At 40.8% G+C, this 27182-nt stretch overlaps 1 protein-coding gene across 6 annotated transcripts in view; it reads right to left on the reverse strand.

Annotated features, from left to right (window-relative positions):
• TIAM1 (TIAM Rac1 associated GEF 1) overlaps positions 1-27182 on the reverse strand; it is a 2502716-nt gene that overhangs the window by 923231 nt on the left and 1552303 nt on the right. The window contains exon 1 of one of the 6 annotated variants that reach the window (XM_044071409.1): positions 17335-17519. The exons of 4 other annotated variants lie outside the window; for them this stretch is intronic. In XM_044071409.1, the coding sequence (XP_043927344.1) occupies positions 17335-17472 (138 nt within the window). In that variant the 5' untranslated portion in view covers positions 17473-17519. Of the gene's footprint in view, positions 1-14960; positions 15114-17334; positions 17520-27182 lie in introns of those variants that run through there. One more of the 6 variants, XM_044071411.1, reaches the window with a different exon arrangement.

Raw genomic sequence — 27182 nt, forward strand, 5'->3', positions numbered from 1 at the left:
TGTGAGGGTGTTGGAATCTGTAAAGATATACTCTGGTTGAGGCATATTGCTGTAATCCACCACTGAACCTCTTTTTTCAGGCATGGGAGGAGAGGAAGTGGAGTATCCAGGGGGTGAGAATGTTGGTCCCACCGACCCCTCAGTACCCACTGTAATTTTCTTATATGCAGCCTTGCTAAGGGGAGCATGGGTATCAAGGATGCCATGTGGCCTAGGACCCTCAAGAATTCCCTGGCTGTTAATGTTTGGAGTGAGACAGAAGTGATTGAAGGTAATGTGTGATGGCTTCCACCTTCTGGCAAGGCATAAAGGCTGCATCTGGTCTGTATTTATCCTGCATCCCAGGGGTCTTGGGTGGGTGTCAGGTGAGTTTTTCCTGGTTCACAGTGAACCCTAGGCTTGACAGAGTATTGGACACCAAGCTTAGGTGGTGGTGGAGGGTATTGGCAATCCTGGTGAAGTATCAAGAGGTCATCTAAGTATGAATATATGAAAGCCCTGCACTCTGCAGTAGGTGATAACTGGAGCTAGGCACTTTGTGAATACTCTGGGGCTGTGGAGAGCTCAAATGGTAATGCAGAAAATTGAAAATGCAAGGAACCCATTGAAAAGTGTAGAAACTTCCTGTATCTGGGGTGAATAGGGATATGGAGGTAAGCATCCTTCAGATCCAGGGATACCATGAAGGCTTGGTAAGGGATGAGGTGTAGGAGGTGATGCAAAGTGAGCATTTTGAAGGTAGGCACCTTGAGGAATACACTGAGTACAGACAAATCGAGGATACACAAAGCATTCTATAATTATGTCAAGAATTTAAATGGCAATGCTCAGATCTGCTCTGAGCTAAAACAGAATGGCATTAAATATACTGATCCGAAGGATATTGCCAATATCCTGGCAGATCGATTCAGTGCCAACTTCACCCCACTCTCACCCCTAAATGGCCCATCTCAATACCGGAAGATTGCCAAATTCCAGTAATAACGGCCACACAGGTACAAAACGCACTCTCTAAAGCCAAGAATACAGCATCCATGGGACCAGATGACATCCCGGGCTGTGTACTACATGAACTGCAATATGAACTGGCACCTCACCTAAGTGTCATGTTTAATCATAGCCTCACCTCAGGTTTCGTGCCCACTGAGTGCGGCAGAGCTACAGTTATCCCAATCCACAAGGGGGGATCCACCTTGGATCCCAGAAACTACCGTCCCATCAGTCTGACAAGCCTTATCTGCAAGGCCATGGAGCGTATTATCATGGAACTTATAAACAAAGACATTGGCAACCTTCAAACACTGGACCCCACCCAGTTTGGGTTTGTGAAGGGCCGATCTTGTCTCCTGAACCTGATTGACTTCTTTGAATCAGTCTCCAGAGCCATGGACAAGGGTAAGGTGGTCCACACAGCCTATCTAGACCTTGCCAAGGCCTTTGACACCATCCCCCACTCTGGAATCATAGATAAACTTACTAAGTTGGGCATAAATCCGTATGTCACCCAATGGGTTGCTAAATGGCTTACTGATAGAACCCACACTGTAAAAGTAGCCGACTCCAAATCCAGCTCCAGACAAGTGACAAGTGGAGTACCTCAGGGTTCAGTCCTGGGGCCGCTCTTGTTTGGCATCTACTTCTCTGAAGTACAGGTCAACACTAAGGGACTCTGGCTAACAAAGTTTGCAGATGACTGCAAACTGGGAGCCATTATTGAATCCCCAAATGATGTGGATACTCTACAAAAGGGCCTTACAGAAACAGATGCTTGGTGCCAGAGCCATGGGCTCAAGCTCAATGCCAAGAAATGTATTGTTATCCCCTTTGGGAAAAAACATGTATCCATGAATTACCATATAGGTGGCAGTACACTAAACACAGAAAGTGTGATAAGAGACTTAGGGACACAGGTGGACAGTGGTCTCACCTTCGATAACCACATCGCCACAACAGTCAGGAAATCCTTCTATGTAGCACACCTCATCACGAAGGGCTTTTCATCCAGAAAAAAGGAGGTCATTGTCCCACTGTACTCATCCCTCATTAGACCCATTATAGAATACAATGCCCCATTTGGTATGTACCTCTCAAGACATCTGCAACAACTGGAAAGGCCTCAGAAATACCTCACTAAAAGAATCACAGGCCTAAAGCAGATGCCCTACGCTGACCGCCTTAAAAACTCCAGCTATACTCTGTCGCATATCGTCTACTCAGAGGCGATCTCTGCTTAACATACAAGGCCATGTCAAACCCAGAGCTGTTGGACATGCTACACTTAAAGAAATCCCAATCCCTCAGAGCTACACGCTCCAGGGATCTAAACCTTGTCATCACAATAAACAAAACATGTTGGAGGGATAGGTTCCTAACCCAGAGACTCCCCAGACTCTGGAATAGATTGCCCATACATGTCAAGCAGAGTGCCTCTTTGGACCTCTTCAAGAGGAACCTTGACGATTGGATGGGAGAAAGGAAATTCACCCCAGGGATCACGTCAGTCGCCCTGCTAGACAGGGGTCCAGGAAAGTAAATAATGTGGGAAGAAATAGCCAGGGAATTGTTATGGCTAGGCTTGTATAGGCCCTAGGGCTGATAGCCTAGTACCAACCTATGAACCTATGAACCTATAGGCCTCCAAGGGCCATCTTTCCTTGGAACCAAAAGCATGCAGGAGTAAAATCCCTTGTTTGTCTGATCTGGAGGTACTCTTTCTATGGTGCCCTGAGCTTGAAGCTGTTCTACACTTGGGGGGGGGAAGGGATGAAGTTGATCTGTGGGTGGTTGGGATATCCTCTGAAAGGGAAGAAGTGTTCACAAAGTCAAAGTATCCTTTCTGGATGATGGAAAGGACCCAAGCCTCTGAGGTTATTTTCCACCAGGAGGGTAGGAATAAGGGAGTAGAGTTGGGTAATGGGTTTGAGTCACAGTGGAGGAGCTCTGCCCTGGTCAGGCTGCCTCCAAAAGAGAGTTGGGGTGGAGGCAGAATTTTGTTTAGGAGTGGAATGTCTCCTAGGTTGCCTCTGTCCCTTGCCCTGTTGGGTGTTGGAATGAAATGACTGCCTCCTAACAAAGGAGGTCCTTTGAGGGTAGTTCCTAGGATATCTAAGAATAGGAGAGACTAGCAAATGTTTAAGATTTTGTAGCTCCCTGCCCTTATCCTGTATGTGTATTTAAGGAGTTCTGTAGAAGCTGTACTGAAAAGAGCTTTATTATCAAGAGGTGCATCTAACAGTTTGGTCTGGACATTCACAGGAAAGGGCTGTAGCCTCACCCAAGAATATCTTCTCAGGACAGAACCTAAAGCTGCAGATTTGGAGGATGCCTCTACCGCATCATAACTGCACTTTATGGAGTGCCTTGTCACCTGAGAGGCGGTACAGAGCAGGGAAAAACCGGCACATCTGTCTAAAACAAACCTAGCCATGTGAGTTTGATAGTTTAGGGCTCTGACGGCTAGAGTAGAAGTATACACCTTCTTCCCTAATCTGTCCATAAATTTGCTGTCCTTGTCAGTGGGGAACAGAGAGGTAGAGGGCAGCTGTTTGGATGATTTATCTGCTGATCCTGCAATGACAGCAGGGTCTACAGGGGGCTCTTGAATAGGAACTGTGTATCCTGAGGAACCTTACAGAATCTATCTGGATGCTTTGAGACTGGGGGCTGAGAGTTAGGCATCTGGGATGCTGCCAGAAAAGCATCATGAAAGGCTGGGAGCAGGGAAGGGATTGCAGATGGAGAATGGTCCATCTGCAATAATTCAAAGTATCTTTTTAGTTTCAGTGACATCCGAGACTTGCCATTAAAGTGTTCTCTCATCAAGGAAATGGTATCCCCAAAGGAGAATTCATCTCCTGGAGACTCAGGACTAATGGAATCCTCCTCCTCAGGGGTAATGAAGTCTTTGGGGGATTCTACCTAGGAGCAATAGGTAAGAGATTCATCAGAGGAAGAGAGTTCCTCTTCAGAATCCTCTAAGGCCTATACAGGAGTAGGGGCTGGAAGAGGTACCCAAGACTGGAGGGCTTGGAAAGTCCTGAAAAGATTTTGGGATAAAACTTCTTATCCAGGAGCTCAATCAATGCCTTTGTGTTCTCTATGTTTCAATTTCTGTTTCCTCTTCAGAGGAGTAGAGGGATGTGCCGACTTAGAGGCCAACACCTAAGAGGATGGAGGAGTAGAGTAGGCCCCGCTGATCCAAGCCATGGTTCCCCTTCGCCATCAGGGACTGATGGCTGATCTACCCCAATGGACATACTATGTTTTTCCCCCGAACCGGCTTCCACCAAGGTTCCCGGGTCTAGCTGTGAAACCGGGGGCCAATGAGTCCCTGGGCTAACATCTGCCTCAAGAGTCTCACTGGACTCCTGAGGTGCAGCATGGGCTTTCTTGGCCTTCTTCAGAGTCAGCTCATCAGAGGCACCTACCTCACCCTCCATGCCTAGCGTTAGATGCCAGAGCCTCTGATTTTCTAAATAAAGCTTTAAGGCAGCCAGATGGCTGTAAAGCATTTTAGGTATAAACGACTTGCAGATATCGCAAGACATATGGTTGTGGCCTTTACCTAATCAGAATAAGCACTTATCATGCGTGTCCTTAAGTGGAATTTGTCTTCCACAAGCACACTTCCCCTTCCTAGCTGACAAGTATGTTTGAAAAGCAAAAGGAGGTAATAAAAAACCCAAAAGGGTAAAGGGTACTTATCTGTGTCAGACCGCCAAAACAACGAATGAACTGATTCCAGGAGGTGGCGATCGGAGGTCCATAGATCACTGTGGCAGAAAAGTTCTGAAGGGGGTACATGCAGATGTCACTTTTACAGCTGTCAGTTTATGGCCTTGACAAGCAATGTAGCATGTACCCCTGCTCCTAAGATATTGGCATACTGGCCGGATGTCCGGTGCTGCAGGCAGCCACTTCCTCACTGTTATGAATACTGCAACACGAGAATAGAAGGACACCTCAGATTTAATTACTTGCTCCAAATCAAGGTTCTAGTACCACTTTTGTTAAACTACCCCTCACAGCCAGAACAAACATCATTAATGGCAAGTCAAACTGTCAAGATACTAAACTGGCCCAGGACAGGTAGCATATGAAGTCAGCATCTAAACTCCCAGCTGATCTTCTTAAGCTTGTAAAGGCCTTCACTCAGTTTAGGATCTTATTCCTACAGGTTGCAGATTAAAGAATGTATAAGGCTGAGGCAAATAATGCAGTAGACCAGTTATATTTTTCAGTATGTTCAAGCTGTTAAAATAATTCTGGAAAAAGTTGTATATTAAGGGTCAAAAAATGGCTATTAGTACTTTGCTGGGCCTGGTGGATGGGGAAAAACAGGGTTTATTTTTAGTGTGGAGGGGGAGGCCAGTTGGAGGAGCTGGTTAAAAATGGCAGTAAAGGAGACTGAAATTGCTGGACAAGCATTTTCAGGTGCTCTAGGTATTGTGTAGAGTGACTGGGAGCAGAGTCTGTATTCATTTTATCCAGCTGGTGCTGTACCTCCTTATTTACCCAGCAGTACAAACTTTGGTTCTGGATGATTGTCACTGTTGAAGTGACACACTGACCCATGTGTAAAAATGGGAAAAAAGGGGTTGTGAACGTACGGAGGGAACAGATTAAGATACTGGGTGTTGGTCATGGTCTGTAGAAGCTGCTGACGGACCTGAATTGTTTGGGGGGGGGGGGGTAGGTTAGGAATGCTACTTCTTGAACAAGATCATTTTGGGAAAAAAAGTTGTGAAATTTCCTGTAGTGGTTCTGGGTACAAAGTATTATTTGTAAGGTTTTTATCTTTCCACAACTGTCTTGGAGGCCCCAGCAGCACATTTTGCTTCATTATTACACACATGCATTTTGCACAGTTAGTACTGATGCTGCAACATCACCTAAAATTCAGAAGACACTGGTGTTTATTAGTAGTTAGTGCATCTACTTCTCTTCCTCCCATGGTTTATCACCAAGTACACCTTTTGTTTCTGAAGTTAACCATGAACCTCTCTGTTCTTAGAATCTCCTGGTTCTCTACAGGAATACACTATTCTCTACACACGTAAAAGAGCTACCTGTACAATATTATTTCCATCCGTTTACTGTGCAAGTCCAACTGGCCAAACACGCCCCATTTCAGCAGAGGCCCGGTGAGAAAAGAATCATGAGAAACAACAGCAGTATGTATATAACATAGTGAAACTTATATGAGCTCAAACTCACTCGCACAAAAGTTCCCAGACTTTAACTCCAATTTCCCTGGAACAAATAGTGCACCAACCCACAAGGGGCTCCAATATTCTAGACCTGGTCCTCACCACAACACCTCAAGTGCAGGGCCCGCACTGATTAAATCAGACCATAAAATCAGTCATTTTTTGAAGTAGCAATAGCACCAGAATTTCCCAAGTCAGGCTAAAAAACTTCACCAAAGCTAGCTACATCCTCCTAAGGGAAGCTACAATCGACTTCCAAGCTCCAGTTTCAAAAGATGGCATTGACAGCTATACTAAGGTACACACTGATACCCTGTATAAACATCTACACAAATGTAGAGCTGTGCTGGATAAGATTAAAGCAAGATCCTCAAGAAAAAACAAACCATCCTAGTGGACATCTAGCATTAATAATTTATCAATAAGCGAAAGATGCTGCTGTCTAAAACTACAAAAGTGAGATCCCAGAACTGGAAGAGCACCCCCCTCAGCCTAAAGAAGTACATAACACAAAAGTTCAAAATCTTCAAAGAGCAACTGTGAGAAAAATTTCGCAACCACAGCCAAGGATAACCATAAGGCTTTCTTCAGCTACATCCGCAACCTAACAGGTAGGACTCAGATGTGTGCTGAACTAATTGTGGATGGCATCACACACGCTGACCTTGTGGAAAGTGCAAAACTGCTAGCAGACAGGTTTGGCGACAATTTGACCCCCCCCCCCCCATCCCATACAAACATACCACTCTATCATCTCTTCCTCCCTGCTTCTCCAAAGAGCAAGCCATCAATGCTCTCTCCAAGGCCAAGGACACAGCCTCCATGGGACCAGATGGCATTCTGGCCTGTGTTCTTAATGTTCTAAAACAAGAGCTAGGTACTTCATCATGCACACTATTCAACCACAGCCTGAGTACTTGCTTTGTCCCTACTGAATGGAAAATAGCCACTGTTATCCCTCTCCACAAGGGTGCCTAGGCAAAAGACCTGGGTAACTATAGACCCACAAGTTTAACCAGCCTCATCTGTTAAGGCAATGGAACAAATTGTCATGGACCTCATAAATAAGGATATAGGTGACCTCTGAATCCTGGATCCATCCCAGTCCGAGTTTGTCAAGGGCAGGTCATGCCTGCTAAACCTGGTGGCCTTCTTCGAGAATGTGACCAGAGTCACAGACATGCAACATATCCTGTCTTGACTTGTCCAAGGCCTTCAACACTATCCCACATTTGGGTATCATTGACAAACTAACCCAGTTGAATATCAACCCCTATTGTTGCCAGGTGGGTAGCAAACTGACTCACAGACTGACAACACTCAAAGTGGAAGACTTTACCTCTACTAGCAGACCCGTCACCACTGGGGTTCCAAAAGGGTCATTGCTGGGCCCCCTCTTGTTTGGCATATACTTCTCAGACATCCAGGCCAAAACGCACAGGCTGTGGCTAACCAAGTTTGCAGATGACTGGTAATGTCAGCATACTTCAAAAGGGGCTTAAACAGACCAATGACTGGTGCCAAAGCCATGGTCTTAAAACGAAATGCTAAAAAATGCATCCTTCCCTTCGATGTCCTTGCTGATTACAAAATAAACACCATCATCCTAAGTACCAAATTCAGTAGTGAGAGATCTGGTAACACAAACTGACTTTGACCTTAACTTTGACCACCATGTGTCTACTCTGGTGAGAAAGGCACTATATGTCATTCACCTGATTAGCAAAGGCATTGCCTCAACAGCAAAAGAAGTTACAACTTCCCTGTACTCTTCCCTCATCAGGCCCATCAGTGAATATAATGCTCCCTTTGGTTATGTACCATAGCAGACACCTGCACCAACTTGAGAGGCACTAACAAAATTCAGGGTCTCCAGCACATCTAACACAGAGTGAAGTCACTGTCACTATACTCAGTAGGGTCTACTTCATTTGCCCTAACTTCCATTTGCCCGACACTTCATTTGACCGACAAGTATTATTGGCAAGTAAATGGGATATGCCCCCTTCTCCACTGTAGTGCGACCCTGGAGTTAGAATATATAGTTAGGGGGTGTGGGGGGCAAAGTCCCCCACTTAATTTCATATTATATTGTTTAGTTTTGCTTTAATATAGCTTAGTAAAACAAAAGTGGGGGCTTCACCCCCCCCCACACACCCCTAACTATATACTCTAACTCCAGGGTCACACTACAGTGGGGAAGGGGGCATATCCCATTTACTTGCCAATAATACTCGTCAGTCAAATGAAATTTCGGTCAATCGGAAGTTAGGGAAAATGAAGTAGATCCACTCAGTAGCACATGGACTTCTCAGAGGCGACTTGTGTCCATACCCTCGCAACCTCAGAGTAAGAAATCTGGACAAAGCCTAAATAAAAGTGGGACAAAGACCCAAAAATAGGGACAGTTTTTAAACATTGCTCTTACAAACTTTGAACATTGATAGAATAACAGGTTTTACATTAACTCAGATTTTTTGAAGGTTATGAAGTCAAACTCAAATTCCCAACATTTTCTAACTTCAATCTTTAATGATTTTCCACTAATTTGCCAGAAAAACAAAGTTTTATGAAAAATGGACCATAAATACAAGGCAAAAATCTGAACATTCTGCAAAAATCTGTAAAGTTGAGAGGTATGCTTGTGTCTGGTTTACAGGGCTATCCCTGACCCAAATCTAACGGAAATGCTGCACATCCACAAGTCAAATGCGACTACAGTCACCCATTTCAGGGACCTAAATCTAGCCTGCAACATAAAACAGGACATGCTAGAGAGATAGATACCGCTCTCAGAGGTTGTCACTCCTCTGGAATAGGCTTCCAATCCACATCAAGTAGATCACCTCTATGACTCTGTTTAAGCGCAACCTGGATGACTGGATGGGAAGATGTACATTTCTGCTGGGATTGCCCCGGCTTCTCTCCTGGACATGGGTAGTCCTTGCTAGAAAAACCTTAGGCACAGATGATATCTCTCATCTAGTATTATATTGGGATTTAATGGTTAGGCTGGTAAAGACCTTTGGGTCAATAGCCTAGTAACTTCCTATGAATGCTCTAGTAACATTTAGCAGCATTACATACAAAGTTACACAATAACTACTTAGTGTAGTACTTCTATAAAATAAAGAATATGACAAAGCAGTTGTTGGATTGTTTATATTATAATCTGGGCTGCAGTTATGATCATCTAGTTGTAAAAAGAATGCAAGTTCCAGCAGCCAGTAATAAACAATGGATTTTGTTTACTACCTAGTCACCATGTAGACAGAACCAGCAGCAGCAGAAAATGGTTGCTTAGGACACTTGATAGGATTATATTAATTAGAATATAATGTTTGCAATTATGACATCCAACAGTCAACCCCTTCTTTTGGTTGAATAGAAGATACATTAATTGAGAATTATTGTGTAGTAGGAGAAATCTTGTTACCTGTGACTTATTTCAGCCAATTTAAGTTCTGCTAGTACTAAGATCTTTTTCCCTGAGCACTTGTGTGATGTGTTTCACTGTGGAGAGTAAACAAGACTCATGTTTCAACCTTCTACTTTCTATATCCAATTTATGTAATTCATGGTTACAGACTGGAGGCAATGGGTTCACAAGAGGAACCAGATTCAGATGCAATAACAGCCCATTGCCATGTACACACACACACACACACACACACACACACACACACACACACACACACAATGCAGCATAATTAATCCACCTGCCAGCATGCACTGGGAATGTGGTAGGGATCCATAAACCCATCAAATGCCACGTGAACACAGAACAGCACTAAGGCTCCACAAAAAGAATGTACCACAGGTTAAGAATCACAAAAAAGAACTACATACTGTAAGACAGCCACTGTAACCACTCCAGCACCATGCACTGCTCCATATCCCCATATAAAAATATAGTTTGTTGACTTTGAGAACTTTGTAATATGAAGTTTTCAAAACTTAAGACACTTCTATATTGAAAGAATGCAAAAAATATTTTTTTTTTATCTGCTGGGTAAGCTCTATCTGAAGAAATGTGGTCAAAGGGTAAACAACTTGGCTTGAAGTTTCTCTAAGCCTAGACAATTCTCTAAATCTGTGTCATCAATTATTAAAGCACCAACATCAAACACCCTTATGGAATAATAAGCAGGCAATAGAAAGTCTAGATCCCACAGAGCAGCAAGTAGAAAATAATGAAGCAATGTTTGCAGAGGGCCGAGACCTCCGATTTTGTTCATACAAAACTGAGACAAAATTAAGTCATTACGTTGCCCGTTTGATTCTCAGTTAGAGTGTCTTCTGTGTGGCGACATGCGTGAATGGGTGTTCCTTCGTTGAAGGTTGTGCGTTAGGCCCGGCAAGCCAGCACGTCAAAATCTACTGCCAATCATTAGCGGACCGGAGTTTCGCTGTGGCGACCCCTAACCGGGAAAAGCCGAAAGAAACAAACTAACATCATCACAAAAAAATAAATAATAATAACTGCACACTTTGAACTCAATGCCTTTTGTGAAAAATGAAATTCAGCTTTGTATGTGCTCTTGATGGACTTGAAGGGAAATGAAGAGGGTGAGTTAGATACATTTATGAGGGAAATGATTACTTGAATTTATAAGTACTTCACTAATGCAGCTCTCATAAGCAGGCCAGACATTTTGGAAAAGTAAAGGTGACAAACACTGAATTTGAAACACAAACTTTGGCATTAGAAATATTCTATCAGCCCTCAGGAAGAAGCGCACACTAGAATAATGGGAGGGCAGTTGCCATATTATTATAAACAAGGCAGCAGAGAACTTCATTTTCCTATGTCTGTCAGCATTTATCAGAAAACATCAGAATTTGATGCACACTTTTACCACAAAGATTCAGAAACACTTGAGGGAAAAAAATGCAAATTATTTTGCTCTCCTGCTGAACCTGCAAAGTAAACTACATCTGCTCAGTGAGATTTTTCAATCTAATCTTACTTCTTACTATACTACACTCGCACTGAAGATTTTTTGTCGAAATATTTACAATAGTTCACTCTTGTGCCTTAAAGAATAGACAGTATACCTTAAAAATGTTTAACAAAAATGCAAATATAAAATAAAGTGCCTTGGGTGCTAATTCAAAACATTGAAGAGGGCTAACAAAGGTCTTATAAAGTACAAAATTACATACTTTGTATGGTATTTTCTGATCCAGGTCACTACACTAACCTTAGTAGGACTTGTTTTGTGCAGAAATAAAAATATAATGAAATACTACTACTTTGCTTTAAGAACTTTTAGAGAGAGAATGAGCGAACTGTAGAACACATGCTACTGAAGAACTAGCATTCTCCAGCAGGGTGTTGATCTACAGATTAGAGACAGCCTGCCACTTTATGTCAGCATATCAAGCTGCCGGAGAGCTCGGACTAGGTTACCCAATGGCCGCCATGATTTTACACTTGGTAAGTAGCACCTTTGCTGTTTAGCAAGTGTAAAATAAAGAAATCTAATAGTAAAAAAAAAAAAAGGTATGTGTATGTCTGTGTGTGAGAGTGTATGCAAGCAAAACAGAGAGATTGGTCTATTATTTTACACTTGTAGCACTTTTGCTGTTTAGCGAGTATAAAAAATAAATGAAACAGAAGTGTGTGTGTTTATGCTACTGTCTGCCTGTTTGACAGGATGTGTGTTTGTGTGCATGAAAGTGGAAGAGTGTGTGTGTGTGTGTTGGGAGAGGGAGACTAACTGAAGAGTGAAAGTGATCGAGCCGGAGCAACAGCTGTAGGTTTGCATACCTCTCGACCTCTTCATTCACAATACCTGTATAAAGCCTAAAATAGAGTGTGAAAAAAGGCTCAAAACAGAAAATTATTCCTGTTATAAAATTATAAAGTTGCTTAAATGACAGAATTTGTGTTAGCATGCATTATGTTAGCATGCATTTTCTGAGAAAAAGTCTGAAACTCAAATGTCATTATTTAGTGACTTCATTCCCAAATGACTGGCAATAAACCAAACATGCCAGGAGTAAGGAACCAAAAAATAAAATTAAATAACTGGAAATTATATATTATATATATATATATTTTTTTTAAATGTTATATTTTAGATGTAAAATGCTTCCTCCAACACCATTTACATAAACTACAGCAAGTTTGAAACATTAGGCAGAGGAACTATTTCACACCAAAAATATATATAAAATAATATAGTAATTAAAAACACTAAATAAGTAAATAAAATACAACAATTTTACAGATGGCTCAATCTCTAAGCACAGCTATGCCCTCCAGAGTGTGTGTTATTGTGAAAATAATGTCCTTCCAGGGGTATAAAGACCCTCCATCTGTGGTGTCAGGCCACAGAATACCCTTGGGTGGGCATTATTTCCACAATAACACACACCCTGTTGGACATTACTGCTGGCTTACAACACAGATAGATAATGCAGTTAAAAATAAATATACCTTCTTTACATAAACCCAGTTTAATTAAGCTTGCAATCTCATAAGCAAACGTAACAGGATTCAAACACCAAATACACAAGTCCTAGAATTTTCATTTTCTACTTATGCAGATAGCTAGACATCTCACACTGCAACCACTGCAGAAACAAATTTGACTTAAAGCACTTTGAAAGGTATAATGCCCCTAACTCAAATAACGTTAGTTTACTGAATCAACAGACAGAAACCTAACACAAAACAAAAAAATAATACATAAACAAAAATGCAAAATAAAACCCAAGTAATTTTTGTGTGAAACTGAATGCAAACTTAACACAAACCGTGTCTTTTTCATACGACTAGAGTTTGTGAGGTGAAAGCTTCTTCTTCTTTCGGATTTTCCTGGTTAGGGGTCGCCACAGTGGACCACCTGTCTGCTCATGATGGGCAGTGGAGTTTTACGGTGTTGAGTTGCCAACCCGGCGCCCAACCTTCCACAGAAGGCACACACACACACACACACACACACACACACACACACACACACACACACACACACACACACACACCTAGGGCCAATTTGGAGTGTCAATCCACCTACAGCATGTCTTTGGGATGTGGGAGGAAACTGGAGCACCCAGAGGAAACCCACACGACCACAGGGAGGACATGCAGACTCTGCACAGAAGGCACCCCAGCAGAGAATCGAACCGGAGAACCTCTTGCTGTGAGGCGGCAACGCTAACCGCTGCACCACTGTGGCCACCCTAGTTTGTGACAAACGTAAAAGGTTCAAGAGAACACATGTCACAGGAAATCTGCTTAAGAAGGGAAATACAGTTTAGATCAGTGATGACACGCAAGTCAAAAGTGACATGCCATGACATTTTGGGTGACACACCAGCATTCACCAACACCCAAGTTACCAAAGAAACTGAATGAACACAAAGACAAGAAATATGTGACCCTGCACTTATCTATTAAAACTCTGCAACAAAAAAGTCATTAATCAAATCAAATGCAGTGTGTTCCATATTTTTTCAGTTCAATTCAAAATTATTATTAAAAGTAGGGTAATTTTTTGGTGCACTGTTTTAAGCGCAGTTATCAGTGCACATATGGTTTTTTCTATTGTAAGTCACTGATTTTTCTTTTACTTTTATAATACATAGCGCACGATTGGACTGTATTTTTTTAAATAAATGAATATGTAAAGACTTGTTTTTCTTTTGTTGGGGGGGGGGGGGGGTGACATGCCAGTAGAGTCCAGACAGGCATTTTCTGAATTTTTGACACTGGTTTTGAGAGTACAGTGGCAGAACTTAGGGGACAAGAACTTCAGAATGAACTTGGGTGTAACACACAACTAAAGAGTAAGGAATTAAGACATCAAGGTTTTTTAAAACAAAGTTCACTCACATCAGAAGTCATATTTGTGACTGCAGGAATAAAGTCACGTTAAAGCCTAAGCATATTTCAGTGACACCATCCTGAGACACATGGACATTTAAAACATCATTCCAGTCTTTAAAGTGAATACTGAAGAGCCCTTTCTCATCTACCACTGTGAAAATTGTTATGAGGAACAATCATTCCAAATGAACTTGGAAAAAAGCATCTGCCACTTGCAGTTCACAATCGCAATATAACTGAGAAAACCAAAATTCTTCCTTCATCTTCCAGTCATTTAAGAGCTTTCCAATGTCACTAGGAACATTACATGACACATCTTTTCCTTCTTCACTGTCTCACTTCTTGCTACCTCCTACATATAATTAAGTTGAGAAAAGAACATCAATAAACCTTGCTAATCTGTCTGGGTATTTCAGTTAGCCCAATGACTTAAAATGCAACAGCAAAAGCAGATTTTACATCATAACGCTTCAACTCAGGCTGGATCAACAAAATCTGTTCTAATAACTTTATTAGAACCAATTTGACCCACAAAGAGTGCCAAACAAAGTCACCAAGTCTAACATAAAATAAATTGGTTAAAACACTAACATATGATGGATTACAATGGTCATTAATTCAGCAAACTAGCAACTGTGCATTTCCACTCCTTACAAAAGATTTTTAGTTATTTACTTCTTCGAACAGGTTACCTTAAACATAAAATGAAAGCACACAGCTTACTAATAACTTAATATCAATTCATATCAGTTTGCAACATGGTGAAACAGAAAAGTTTTGTTTTGATTAAGTAGCCTCTCTCTCGATAACTATCCAAGCAAACAGGAAACTAAAATTATAAACCAAAGAGAAATCTAACAAATCATTAACCACATTATGCTTAAAACTGTTTAGCAGTCATAGAACAGGCTTACCACTCTTTTTACGGTCAAGACAGGAGAAGTTTATATACATTGTTTCTTCTACACTGCAACAACAATCTACATTAACTTTGTGTTAGGTCAGACAGGGAAAGGACTCCTAACACAACAATCTGCCAACACCATATATTTGTTTAAAGAAAATCACCCTCTACTATGGGAAGCTGAAGGCTTTTACTTACTATTTACATACTGGAACAACGGACAGCTCACATAGTGAAATGTATGTGACACCGTATTACTCCAGAACTCCCCCCACCCCTCCCACTCAGGTGAAATTTAATTACTTTCATTAAGCAGTTAACTAGTCTACAAAAAAAAGTGGAAATTTCCAATGAAGCACCTATTGTTAGATGAGCTTGGCTACTATTAAAGCCAGAGCAACTTTTCTGCTTAATTCTAAAAGATACATTTCCATATGGCACTTATGTCCATGTGGTGCAGTCTTAGCTGCTACATAACTCAGCTTGCTAGCTCTTTATTCATCATCTGTAAAACATAAACAGAAAGAAACTAGACAACACTGTTTCTTTAATGCTTAAATAAGGAATGCTACGCTGCTGTCTACACAATCACAGTGTCTAGTTATTCATCTCTTTATGAAGTTACTGTCCATTATTACCACAGAGGGAAAGCAGTACAGTGCAGTGCCTCTTTGCTCTGCACTTCCAAGTTCTTAGAGTATTTTATTCCTTTCCTTAACTAGGCAGTGGATTTTTACAATGTGCAACAATGCTAGTCTGTGCCACGGATATCAGATTCCTACCTTAGGAATCATGGATAAATCAGCTCTAAACCAAAAGAAACCAAGGCCTAAAATTGGTGTACAATAAATACTTAAAAATACTGATTTAGAAATTTCATGAAAAAGGAATTTTTTATACTAACATACGCTTTCTGGATATTGAAAAGTCTCATTTTAGTGCCTGCCATTATTCAGTAACTACAATTACAGTGTGTGTATTTTATATAATATATATATATATATATATATATATATACACACACACACACACACACACACACACACACACACACACATTTGTTTAAGAAGCAAAAACTACATTACTCTGACAAAATTAAGAAGTCTGCAAAGTTTATTGGAATTGACAACAATTAATGGAATACTTAATATCTGACTCAGGGGTAGTTAGACAGAAATTTTGTGAAAAATACCTAGGGGTATTAAGAGAAACAGATGAGTGGTGCTGGAGTTACTGTTGCTGCATCATAGCTCTCCAGTTCAATTCTTACCAGGGTGCCTTCTATGCAAACTCTGCATGCTCTCCCTGTGTAAACATAAATTGCTACTGTCCCCTCCCATATGCCAAAAACAATTCCATAGGTGAACTGGCAATCTTCCAAATTACATGTGCATTTGTGTATGCATCCTGTGATGGACTGGCATCCCATCCAGAAGTAGATTCTCTTCCTTGTGCCTAGTGAGTGCTGGATTAGTCTACATGCTCCCCCACTACCCTGAAAAGGATTAGGGGGGATTACTAACGAATGACTGAACTCTAGAAAAAAGTGACCTTTACTTGTTTTTGTTCATAACTCAGAAGAACACTACTGAAACACATACCAAATTGCATGTTTTTATTTCTTATTTAACTGATGTGGACCAGATTTATTTGTATATGTTTTCTGGGAAAGTCTGACTGGTGAAAAGATGCATTTCAGGAGAAGGGGCACGGAAAAAAGCCTGGCAGAAAACTGAACAGTAAAGCATACATAGTGAAGTAACATTTTAAAACAGCTACTCCATCAAATTTAGCAATTACCACATCACATTATACAGAAGAGTAAACATGTACATGTGCAGGAAATGAAATAGCTGAAATTTGACAGAAAAAACATTTTACAATAAGGGTGCTGAAGGCAAGCAACTTTCTATGTAATCTTCCTTTTCCCACATATTAAGAAATGGAAGGTGAATGAAAGGAAATTTAAAGAGGGAATGAAAGGTTGAGAATAAAGAATAAAAATTACAATGTAGAAAAACTGGTAGAAGTTACACAAGGGTTTGTGAGATATACTAAAGTGGGACAGAAAAAGAAGAAAAGTATGCTTAGAGAAGTGAAGAAAAAATTGAACTGAATATGAAGAGAGATATAGGTCTGGAACTAGGAGACAAAAGATAGAAAACATATAAAAGCAGTATGTGACAGAACAAGAGCAGAAAATAGTAAGCAAAACTGGGGTGGTAAGTCTCTCCAAAAATGGTTTCAGTGAAGTTGCTAGACAGAAAACAGCATGAATACAAAGTTAACAACACAGAAGAACATCCTGAAGTCGAATATGGAGACAGACATGAATTCATTAGCTAATTGTCTAGTGAGGACATGAACAACTTTAAGTTGCTTACATGTTGCAGACATAAAGGAAAGGAGTTCCAGATTTTCGAGACAGGTTTAGAAAACAGTGAATTTCCACCCGTGCTGTTCAGTTTTGATGTGACAAGTAGAAGTTTGTCCTTGAAGTGTGAAGTCCAGCTGGAAGACATTACGTAAAGGACAATTATCGAGTTTGTATTTAAGTTTGTGAGTTGTGACAAGCCGAGTGTGTTAGAAAGTGGGGCAGTTCAGTCCAATTTAGCTGCTTAAGAGCCAAGCAGTACTGAGAATTACAGGGAGGTCTGCACAGGTTTTGCCACTTAGTTATAATATTGTTTTAGTCTACTGAGTAATTTGTAAATTAGCAAGTGAAGGTGAGGTATACAGAAGTGAGGGAAGATGAGTAAATGAACTTGAGTTTTTATTGTTTAACTACTTAATGTATAGGTTTGATCATGTGTGGCTACCCCTAGTAGCTTTGTAAGTGTTTTCATTTTTATTTTGGTGTTACTGACTGACACAAAAGTCAGACTTTTGTTTACTCTTAAGAGTAAGCAGTATTAACAGATGAAATGTTATATGCCACAAGAAGCCATGGTAATCAAGAAAAGAGGAATGACTGTGGAGAAATCAGGATTGCAAGCAGGTGTAGCATTTTTCAAAGTGTTCGTTAACAGTGCTCTAAACATTAAACTTTGCTAACTAATATCATCCGAAAATGTACAACTTTAAGGTACCTAATACTGATAGCTAACTAGGAGTGTGCTTATATGGTGTGAATGCTACTTCCAGTTGCAAATTTTATTTCCATAATGAATGCTGCTTTCAGTTTGTTATTTTTACCAAAGAAAACTGCTCCGCTCTACCATATACACAAGGTATAGACGATCATACATACAGCAAATGCTGCTATGAGGATAGCAGGGATTTTATTCCTAATTTTCAGTTTTCTATTTGCTGGGAAGGATCCCCCTTCCTCAGGACACAGAGCGCAGAAGCATTAGTCAATACATTATTTCTGTTAGTTTTTATGCCCCCCCTTTAAACGTCTGGACTTGCATTACTATCATTTCACTATCTGTTCCTCTCTGGCTTTACCCCAGTCTAACTACCCCACGGGGGCTTTGTGTTTCAGCAGAACAAATCATTTTAACAGCTGTAAATTTAACAGAGGATAGTGAGTGACGAATGTTTATAGTGACCTCCTGCATCTCTAAACTGTCCCTGATTTTGCAGGATATTCCTGATTTTGCTTCATGTCTGTGCCCCGTCCCTTATAACATATTTAATTTCCTGGTAAATCATTTAGGATCACTGTCAGTCAATAACGTCAGACATTAGAATTTCATGTTTCTTACTGTTCAGAAAATGCATGTTGACACAAAACATGAATTATATTAATATTTAAAAACTGTCCTTGATTCTGTGCCTTTGTGCCACCCCCAACTATTTTTGGTTTTGTTTCAGATTCTAGGTCTGGAGGTGATGACCACCTTGGAAAGCTAATGTCATTGATGGATGCTGAAGACCTTGGGGTACCACTGAAATCCTTGTACACCAACAATGAGGGGATGCCCCCTTCACCCCAAGATAATGATAACCCAGGTGCTGGAACCGATGTGCCTTCATCAGAGTACGTAGCTGCCCCTAGAGGTTTTGTGCAAAAGGTCTTGGTATAATCACATACTAAATCACTAAATCAGATGCTTTTGCACATGAGGTGGGCTTTTGACTCTGGTGGACTGCCCCAATTCTTATGACATTTCTAGGGTGTTTCTCTGAATATTTTTTGGTGAGTTCTCAGTAGTGGGCCTGGCAGATGAATGGATGGTCCAAGACCAGATGTGTGATGACCTCTGAAGTGAAGGGAATTTCTGATGCCTCCTTAACCCCCTAACTCATCATTTTAAGCAGGGTGCAGTGGTTTAAGAGAGTGCCAAGTTCCAACTCCACCTTACAAGCATTCTGTTCTCCATTTGTTTGCTCACTTTCTGCCCAGTTTCTATACAAAATACATCTACTTGTAAAAAAATCTGTAGGAGATTTGTACTTCACAAGCTATACAATTATTAACTACTTCTTCAGAACATGACTTCTAATACTGAAGCCTGACAGTTAAAACAGACTAACATTAAGAGAAAAAAAAAAAAACAGAAAATATATGCTAAACTTTCCCCAACAGAGAAAAGTCTGAACTGTGGAAGCCAGCCTTCTTCTTCTTTCGGCTTTTCCCAGTTAGGGGTCACCACAACGGATCACCTGTCCACTCATGATTGGCAGTGGAGTTTTATGGTGCTGAGTTGCCAGCCCGGCGCCCAACCTTCCACAGAAGGTGCACACATGCACACACTCACACCTAGGGCAAATTTAGAGTGTCCAATCCACCTACAGCATGGCTTTGGGATGTGGGAGGAAACTGGAGCACCCGGAGGAATCCCACAGGGAGGACATGCAGACTCCACACAGAAGGCACCCCAGCCAAGTATCGAACCGGAGAACCTCTTGCTGTGAGGCTGCAATGCTAACCACTGCACCACCGAAACTGTGGAAGTCAGCCTGCACTGAAAACATGATGAAAAACAATGCATTCAATCTTGAGTGACCTGCAGCAAGAAAGAATTGAATGTGGCTGGCCCTCTTGTTTTACTGATATTGAGATAGGAGATCATCTGCTTGGCCACCAGAGGGAAGAGTGAAAAGCTCCAGAAGTCAGTCTAGCCACTGTTGCTACTGTGACAGATGTTCCCAAGAGTCATTACTGCAACAACAAATTATATCATGAACATTAATACTTCTTCACCAAATGTGGGAAGGTAGTGACCGAAAATAACATATACAGTACCAATATACAAAAATGAGATATGCATAAGCATTCTGCAAATGGATGTGTTCAAGGGATACCCAGTTTTAACTGTGCAATTACCAAACATGCAGCTGGCGAAGGTATGAATAGCTTTTTGATGAGTGGTTGTATCTGAGAAACAACTAAGGGTGGGAGGGTAGAGAATTGCAGTAGGATTCACTCCTAAATAACTAAGTTTGGTCCTAAGGGAGAAACCACTCGAGACAGAAGGAAGAAAATCCCACCATCACCTATCCCCATCAATAAATAAACGAGATTGTATCATGACTTGAAATGTCTGTGAAAACAAGATCGGAATTTGTTTGAAGTTGTTTTGCTGACTTTTTTGTGGTGCTTGTATTCATGTTTGTGTGAAAAGGGGGTACTGCACTAATGTAGTTCTTTTATTTAATTGCTTCCTGTTTTCTGAAGTAACCTATTTCAGATTTTGTTCATTACAGAAGCATGGAAGCAGAGCTCAGTCAGCTGTCACATGGGAAGAGGCTTCTCAAATCATGGAGGGTACACAATTCCACCAGACAGGTAAACAGGCCCAATCCTGGCCATTTGACTCTCGCCATGGGCTGGAGGGGGATGAATGGGTTACACTACACTACAGCTTGTAGGTATCCTGCCTAGCCCCAGATTGCCTGTCTGTCACCCTCCTGACAGAATAAATTAACCAATAAGTGAAGATAGTGGAACCACTTGGCAGGGCTCGCAAATCATTTATCAGTAGCATGGAAGTTAGTGGTCCAAAACCTAAACAAACTATCTAAATCCACACCAGAATGTTGTGCGTGTGTGTGTATTTGCACAAAGCATCTTACTTGTTTGCACCTACTTACTTAAATTGCAGACTATAAAATATGTTCCTAACACTACAGCATTATAGAAAAAAAAACACACATTTTGTGTATGCACACAATGCATCACTCTGGTAGAAGAAAGATCACATTTTACACATGAATAGAAAAAAATATTAAACAATGAAACATCACGGGGAAATATCATAACACTATAAACAAAACATAACCACTTCATAACAGCACTAACACATTGTTAGACTGAGGGTTATTGCTTGGATATATTTAATCGTCTTTCTCTGGTCAATCAGGATTCTGTCTTGTGACCAATTTCCCATCAATCATTACTATATCAAAGCAAAGGAATCAACATCAGAAAACAAGAAGACCACAGGTGAGAATACAGAGGTACAGGGACAGAAGTATTCACTAGGAAAGCAAAATCCATTACTCCCCTGAGCAAGCCAATGACTACACCCTTAAGGAATATATATGTGCATTCTGTGTAAGAATACTAGGCTGAGTTACACCTTCCTGTCTGCCCTTCTTTAATTATGTTGCTGGTGGCTCCTTAACCCTCCGGCTCACCATTTTTAACTCAAACAAGGTGCATGGGATTTAAGAGGAACCAAGCTCCCCCTTGCTAACAGAATTAGCAGTAGATTTCAAGCAACCACAACAGCGAGTGGTGTGCTTCTACTCATTAGTGTATGTGTGCCTTCTTTCGGCTTTTCCCGGTTAGGGGTCGCCACAGCAGAACTCCTGTCCGCTAATGATTGGCAGTGGATTTTTATGGTGCCGAGTTGCCAGCCCGACATCCAACCTTCAAAGAAAGCACACCCATTCATGCATGAACCTACCTGCATGCCTTTAAACGTCACTCAACTGTAGGGAGGACATGCAGACTCCACACAGAAGGCGCTCCATCCGAGAATTGAACGGGAGAACCTCTTGCTGTGAGGTCATAATGCTAACCACTTAGTGAACTCAGTACAGAACACTTTCTCATTAAAACCAAATTTATTTATTTATTTGACATTTGTTGACCGGGTTAGTCCAGCTGGGTCGGAGCCCTTTATCAGTGGGGACCCAAAGGGAAAGGCCCCACAAAAACACAGACAATTATGTAACTAAAGTAACATAATACATAAATATATAAACAACAGTGTCCCAAAAGAAAAAATTAAGCTTAGTTTAACATGAGTGACATATAGATTCAAATATCAGCATAGTACAGCTGGTACAGTACAGGTTACAAAGGATACAAATAAAATATTTGCATTCATCATTTTATGCTCTCCAGAGACATAGTAAGGCACAAAAATTTCAATGAGAGTCTTTAGTAAAATAGGCAGGTGCAAGGTGGAGAAGCTATATTATATTAGTGGTAGAGAAAGGAAGCTGGGTGACACAGGCGTGAATAAGGTGGGGGCAAGTTGGGAGGGAGGAGTAAGGTTAATCAAGGGGGTAATTACACTGACATAGTCTTGTGTTGCTTAGGCATTTTTTTACCACATTTTTGAACTGGTGTTTAGGCTTAGTATTTCGAATGTGTAATGGAAGTTTACTCCAGCTGTTTGCTGGGGAATAACTGTAGAGAATCCTGTCAATGCTAATCTTTGGCTTGTATATAGAAAGGGGATGTTGTCCTGAGCTCCGAAGAGTTCTAGGTGGGGTGTAGGGGGAGATGATAGAGTTAATGCTGGGACAAAAATAGGGCTGGTGTAGAACAGAGTGAATTATCTGAAGCTGAGAGAGGAGAAGGTAGTTAGGAAGCTCTAACCAGTTTAGTTTCCTGAGTGCTAAGCAGTGGTGTGAATAGTATGGGTGTTCGGCAGCAAATTTGGCCACCTTGTTGTAAGTGGATTCCAGTGTAGAGAGAAGTGTGGTTTGTAAGTTGGTGAGGATTTGAGAGCCGTAAAGAACGTTGGTAGTAGGTAGGCATGGGATAGGGCTGTCTTGGCTTTACTGGATAAAAAGCTTTTGTTCCTGTAGAGGAGTCCAAATTTTTGGTGTTTTTTTTTAATGTTACTGAGCACATGTAGGTCAAATTTCAGCTGGTCATCGATAATGACCCCAAGTAGTCTGGTGTGAGTTTCTACTGTGATGGGTGTGTTATTGTGAGAAGTGATAGAGAAAGAAGGTTTAAAATGATTCATAGTTTTTAGGACAAACAGCAAGAGTTTAGTCTTCTTTGGGTTTATGATTAGCTGGTTCTTGTTGAGCCAGTTTTCAATAGACAGAAAAGAGTTCTGAGTCTGGGAGGGTATCAGCTATGGCGATGACTGTGGAGTCATCAGCATATTGTACCAGTGATGCCTGTGGTGTGGATATAGATAACTGGTTGGTGAATATATTAGAGTAGTGGGCCCAATATTGAACCTTGGGGGACCCCCATCTTTATAAGGAGATCTGGGTAGATAGCAGAAAACCATTTAACTGATTGGAGATGATTGCTGAGGTAGCTAGAGAACCAGGAGATAGTACAGGTGGATAGGGAGAGTTTGTTTAAGAGGAGGGGGTGAGATATGGTGTTGAAACCTTTTGAGAGGTCAAGAAAGAGGCAAGAGGCTAGTTAGTATGGTCTCTGGCTTGTGAAATGGTGCTGATGAAGGAGATGAGAGCTGTAGAGGTACTGTGGTCATGGCGGAAGCCATGTTGGGTGGGGGTGATTAACCTCTCTTGTATGTGGTATTGTAGGACTTGTTTGTGTACATATTTTTCCAAGATTTTAGAGAGGGGTGATAGGATTGCTGTAGGCTTAAAGTGGGGCAGTTCGGTAGAGCTGCCACCTTTATAGGTAGGTAAGGTGTAAAATTCTTTTCCAAATTGCAGGGTCTTCAGCCTCAGTAATGGATCGGTTAATGAGAATAGAGATGGGCAGGGCAATGGAGTTGGCTGCTTTCTGTAGAAAGAGTGGAGGGAGACCATCTATTGAAGGGGAGGAAGGTTTAAGTTTAAGAAGCAGGGATTTAATGTAGTTGGTGGATACAGTTTTTAGAGAGAAGGGTGAGGAGGTGTCAGAGAGTTTGAGAAGGTTGTTGGGTGGGGTACTGTTAGTAATGAAATTAGGATGATTGGTTAGTTTGCTAATGGAGTCTATGAAATAGGAGTTAACGTTAGTAGTAGTCTGAAGAGGACTGTTTGAAGGACTAGGTTGGGGAGAGGAAAAGGTTGCCTGGATGGAGGATAAGGTTAATTGTACGCCAGAACTTCTTTGGGTTATTAACGTGTGACGTAGGCGGGTTTGTATAGCAGTTTCTCTTATCATTGGTGATGGCTTTTTTTAGCAAGGTTGTGTAGGTGGCCTGTACTGTTGGAAGTGGGAGAGGAGTTTAATTTTAGTCTGGAGCTTCCAGGTATTATCTCTCTGAGCTATAAGGGAGCGGCTCGAGTTTGTTAACCAAGGGGATATGGCTGCTGTTATTCTTACATTACGTATGGGGGGCTAGGGAGTTGAGTATGTTTACGAATATGTTGTTAAATTCCAGTACAGCTTCATTAAGGGGTAAGTGTCTGAGGAAAGATCAGTTAATAGCTGAGAGCTGGCTGTTTAGTATGCTAGAGTCAAAGTTTGTCAATTTACTACATGCTTTGATCTTATATTGTTTACACATGTGAGGACTGAAATGGAGGATTTTAATTGGGCAGTGGTCACTAAGGATATCAGGTAAGGTTTCAGGGAAGTGATATTTCTGGGGGTGTGATACTAGAATCCAGTCAAGGACAGATGAATGATTAGAAGATTTAGAAGTATAAGTAGGTGTGGATATTAGCTGGGTGAAACCATGTAAATTAATGGGGGGGGGATTCAGGGGAGAGCGTTAACCAGTTTATGTTGACATCACCCATGAGTATGGTTTTATTGGGGCGGTCATTGTAGAGTGATGAAAGAATATTTTCCAGCACTGTGATGTTGTCGCAAAGTGGAATGTAGATTGCAGCTGCATTAAGTGAAGTGTGGGTGTTTCATTTATAGTTTGCAATAAGAAGTTCTGCAAGTGATGCAAGAGGGGAGGGGGTGATTAGAGTAAGGTGGTTAGCAAACATGATGGCTACTCCACCTCCTTTTTTCTTGATTCTATCTAGTCCCAAGATGTTATAGCCGGGGGAATGATATCTTTGTCAGCAATATGGGGTTTTAGCCATGTTTCATAGAGGGCAATGATGTGTGGACAGTGCTGAGATATCCAGGAATAGAATTCAGTAGTTTTGTTCATTATACTTCTCACTTTAATGGAATATAGAGAGATGTGTTTTGGTGGGATATCAGGGTGGGGAGGGTGGATTGAGTGGAGGTGGCATCACGTGGGGAGTGGAGACCAGGCCCGGAGTTGGGATGAATGTCACCTGCGAGTAGAAGGGAGAGGAGATTGGGGATAGGATGTTATTGAAAACAATAATGGAATAGTGTGCATTCTCATTAAAAGCTAAAAACAAATACATCACAATTACTTTAACATTGGCAGGATTTACCTAGCATGCACAATTGAATACCTTTAACAATGCAAACTACACAGACTTGAATGTTGCTCAACTTCTATTACTTTCCTAGCATTACTTACATAAGGATATACACAGAGTAGTGACAATTCACTAACAATGACTAAAACAGTGAAAGTACCACAAACAGTCATTTTAGACACCATGCAGGAAAAAAAGACAAAAGTTTAGAAGAGCGAACATTGAACATCAGTCTTCTCCTTTAAACTTCTTTCCCCCCATACCCTCATATACAAACTCAGAGATCACCATACCCCAGAGGAAAGGGAATAGTCCTACAAGTGGCAGCCACAGACTTAATATATGCAAGTCTGGATTTTTGGACATTCTGTCTCTACATTATGGAACTCATTAATGCAGATCCTGACTTTTCAAATAGTTACTGTATGGACAAGACATTTAAATAAATCAAAGTAGTTAATATGTTTTAAATAAGACACTATGGAAAATCAAGACAAAATTTAATTAAAGAATAACATTTACGAACTTTTTTTTTAATTCATATATTAATCGGGTAAATGAAGTGACCTACATGAAATTGTTTTTCAGCTACGAGCCAAACCACAAGAAAAAGCACAACTGCAATAAATATGGACAGTTCAGAAAGTTCACATAGACACAGTGAGAACATGTATGCTTCACAAAGATAGTTACAAAAGACTTGAGGTGAGGACTGAACCCATAACCCTAGAAGTATGAGACACAGGTCTTAACCACTGAGCCACTTTACTCCTCTGAAAGAATTTAAGATCCTCGAAACACCTGGCAGTCCATCTGAAAATGAGATGAAAACAGTACGTATGCACTATAAACCTGAAAGACGCTTTGGAAATAATTAGACACACAAAAACGTTTAGGAAGATTTAGTAGACCTGTCTGTCATTCTTTTCTGACAAACTTTTCTCTGATCTTTACCTTAAGGACAAACACTGAAAATCAGAATCACACATGACTTAACCTTCTGCTAGTGACAAACATTAATAGTAGTATCCAGATTCTCATTCAGAAACATTCACTAACTTCATTCAAAAAACCTGAGCAGCTGCTTCAAATAAAGAATGGCATCTTCTCTGTGGATTACACACTTCAAGCTTTCATAACAGAATAAATCCAGCTGGTATAAACTGATTTCATCTGTCATCTAAACCAAGCTCACAAACAAGAAAAGAAGAATGGAAACTGAAATCGGGTCACAGCTGACTACATACATTTTTCTTGTTTTAAAAGCATGTTTAGACTAGCAAAACTATTTCCGTCACTTACATTTATCTGTGCATAGTTTATTTCTAAGTGAGCACCTAGGCAAGGCAAGAAAGCTTTGCCGGTGTCCATTCAGTCATTTTAATCATGTACAGCCCACTTGCGGTACAGCAATACATGTAATCAGCATATGAAAATCAAGAACTTTAAAGAACGAAATAAAAATAAACCTATCTAGCAATATCAAAACACTATTAAATTAATATCCCAATCACTGGATAGAATGCTACCGTCTTCTACCAATATCAATGTCTAACAAAGAAATTTATTACACCAGATAACGATAAATGGCTACTGTACAATCAAACAATGTTTTTGTTTCATTTTTTTTACTGCAGCTGTCCTCGATCACTTATGAGTGTTTTTGTTGGTTTAGTCCTTCATACGCAAGGAATAAATGATGAAACTTCAACTCAGATGCTGTCTTTTAAAATACCAAACATGAGTGCCTTCTTTATACATATCAGGC

The sequence above is a fragment of the Protopterus annectens genome, chromosome 5.part0, assembly GCF_019279795.1.
Source record: "Protopterus annectens isolate FY-2018-M chromosome 5.part0, PAN1.0, whole genome shotgun sequence".
Classification (NCBI taxonomy): domain Eukaryota; kingdom Metazoa; phylum Chordata; order Ceratodontiformes; family Protopteridae; genus Protopterus; species Protopterus annectens.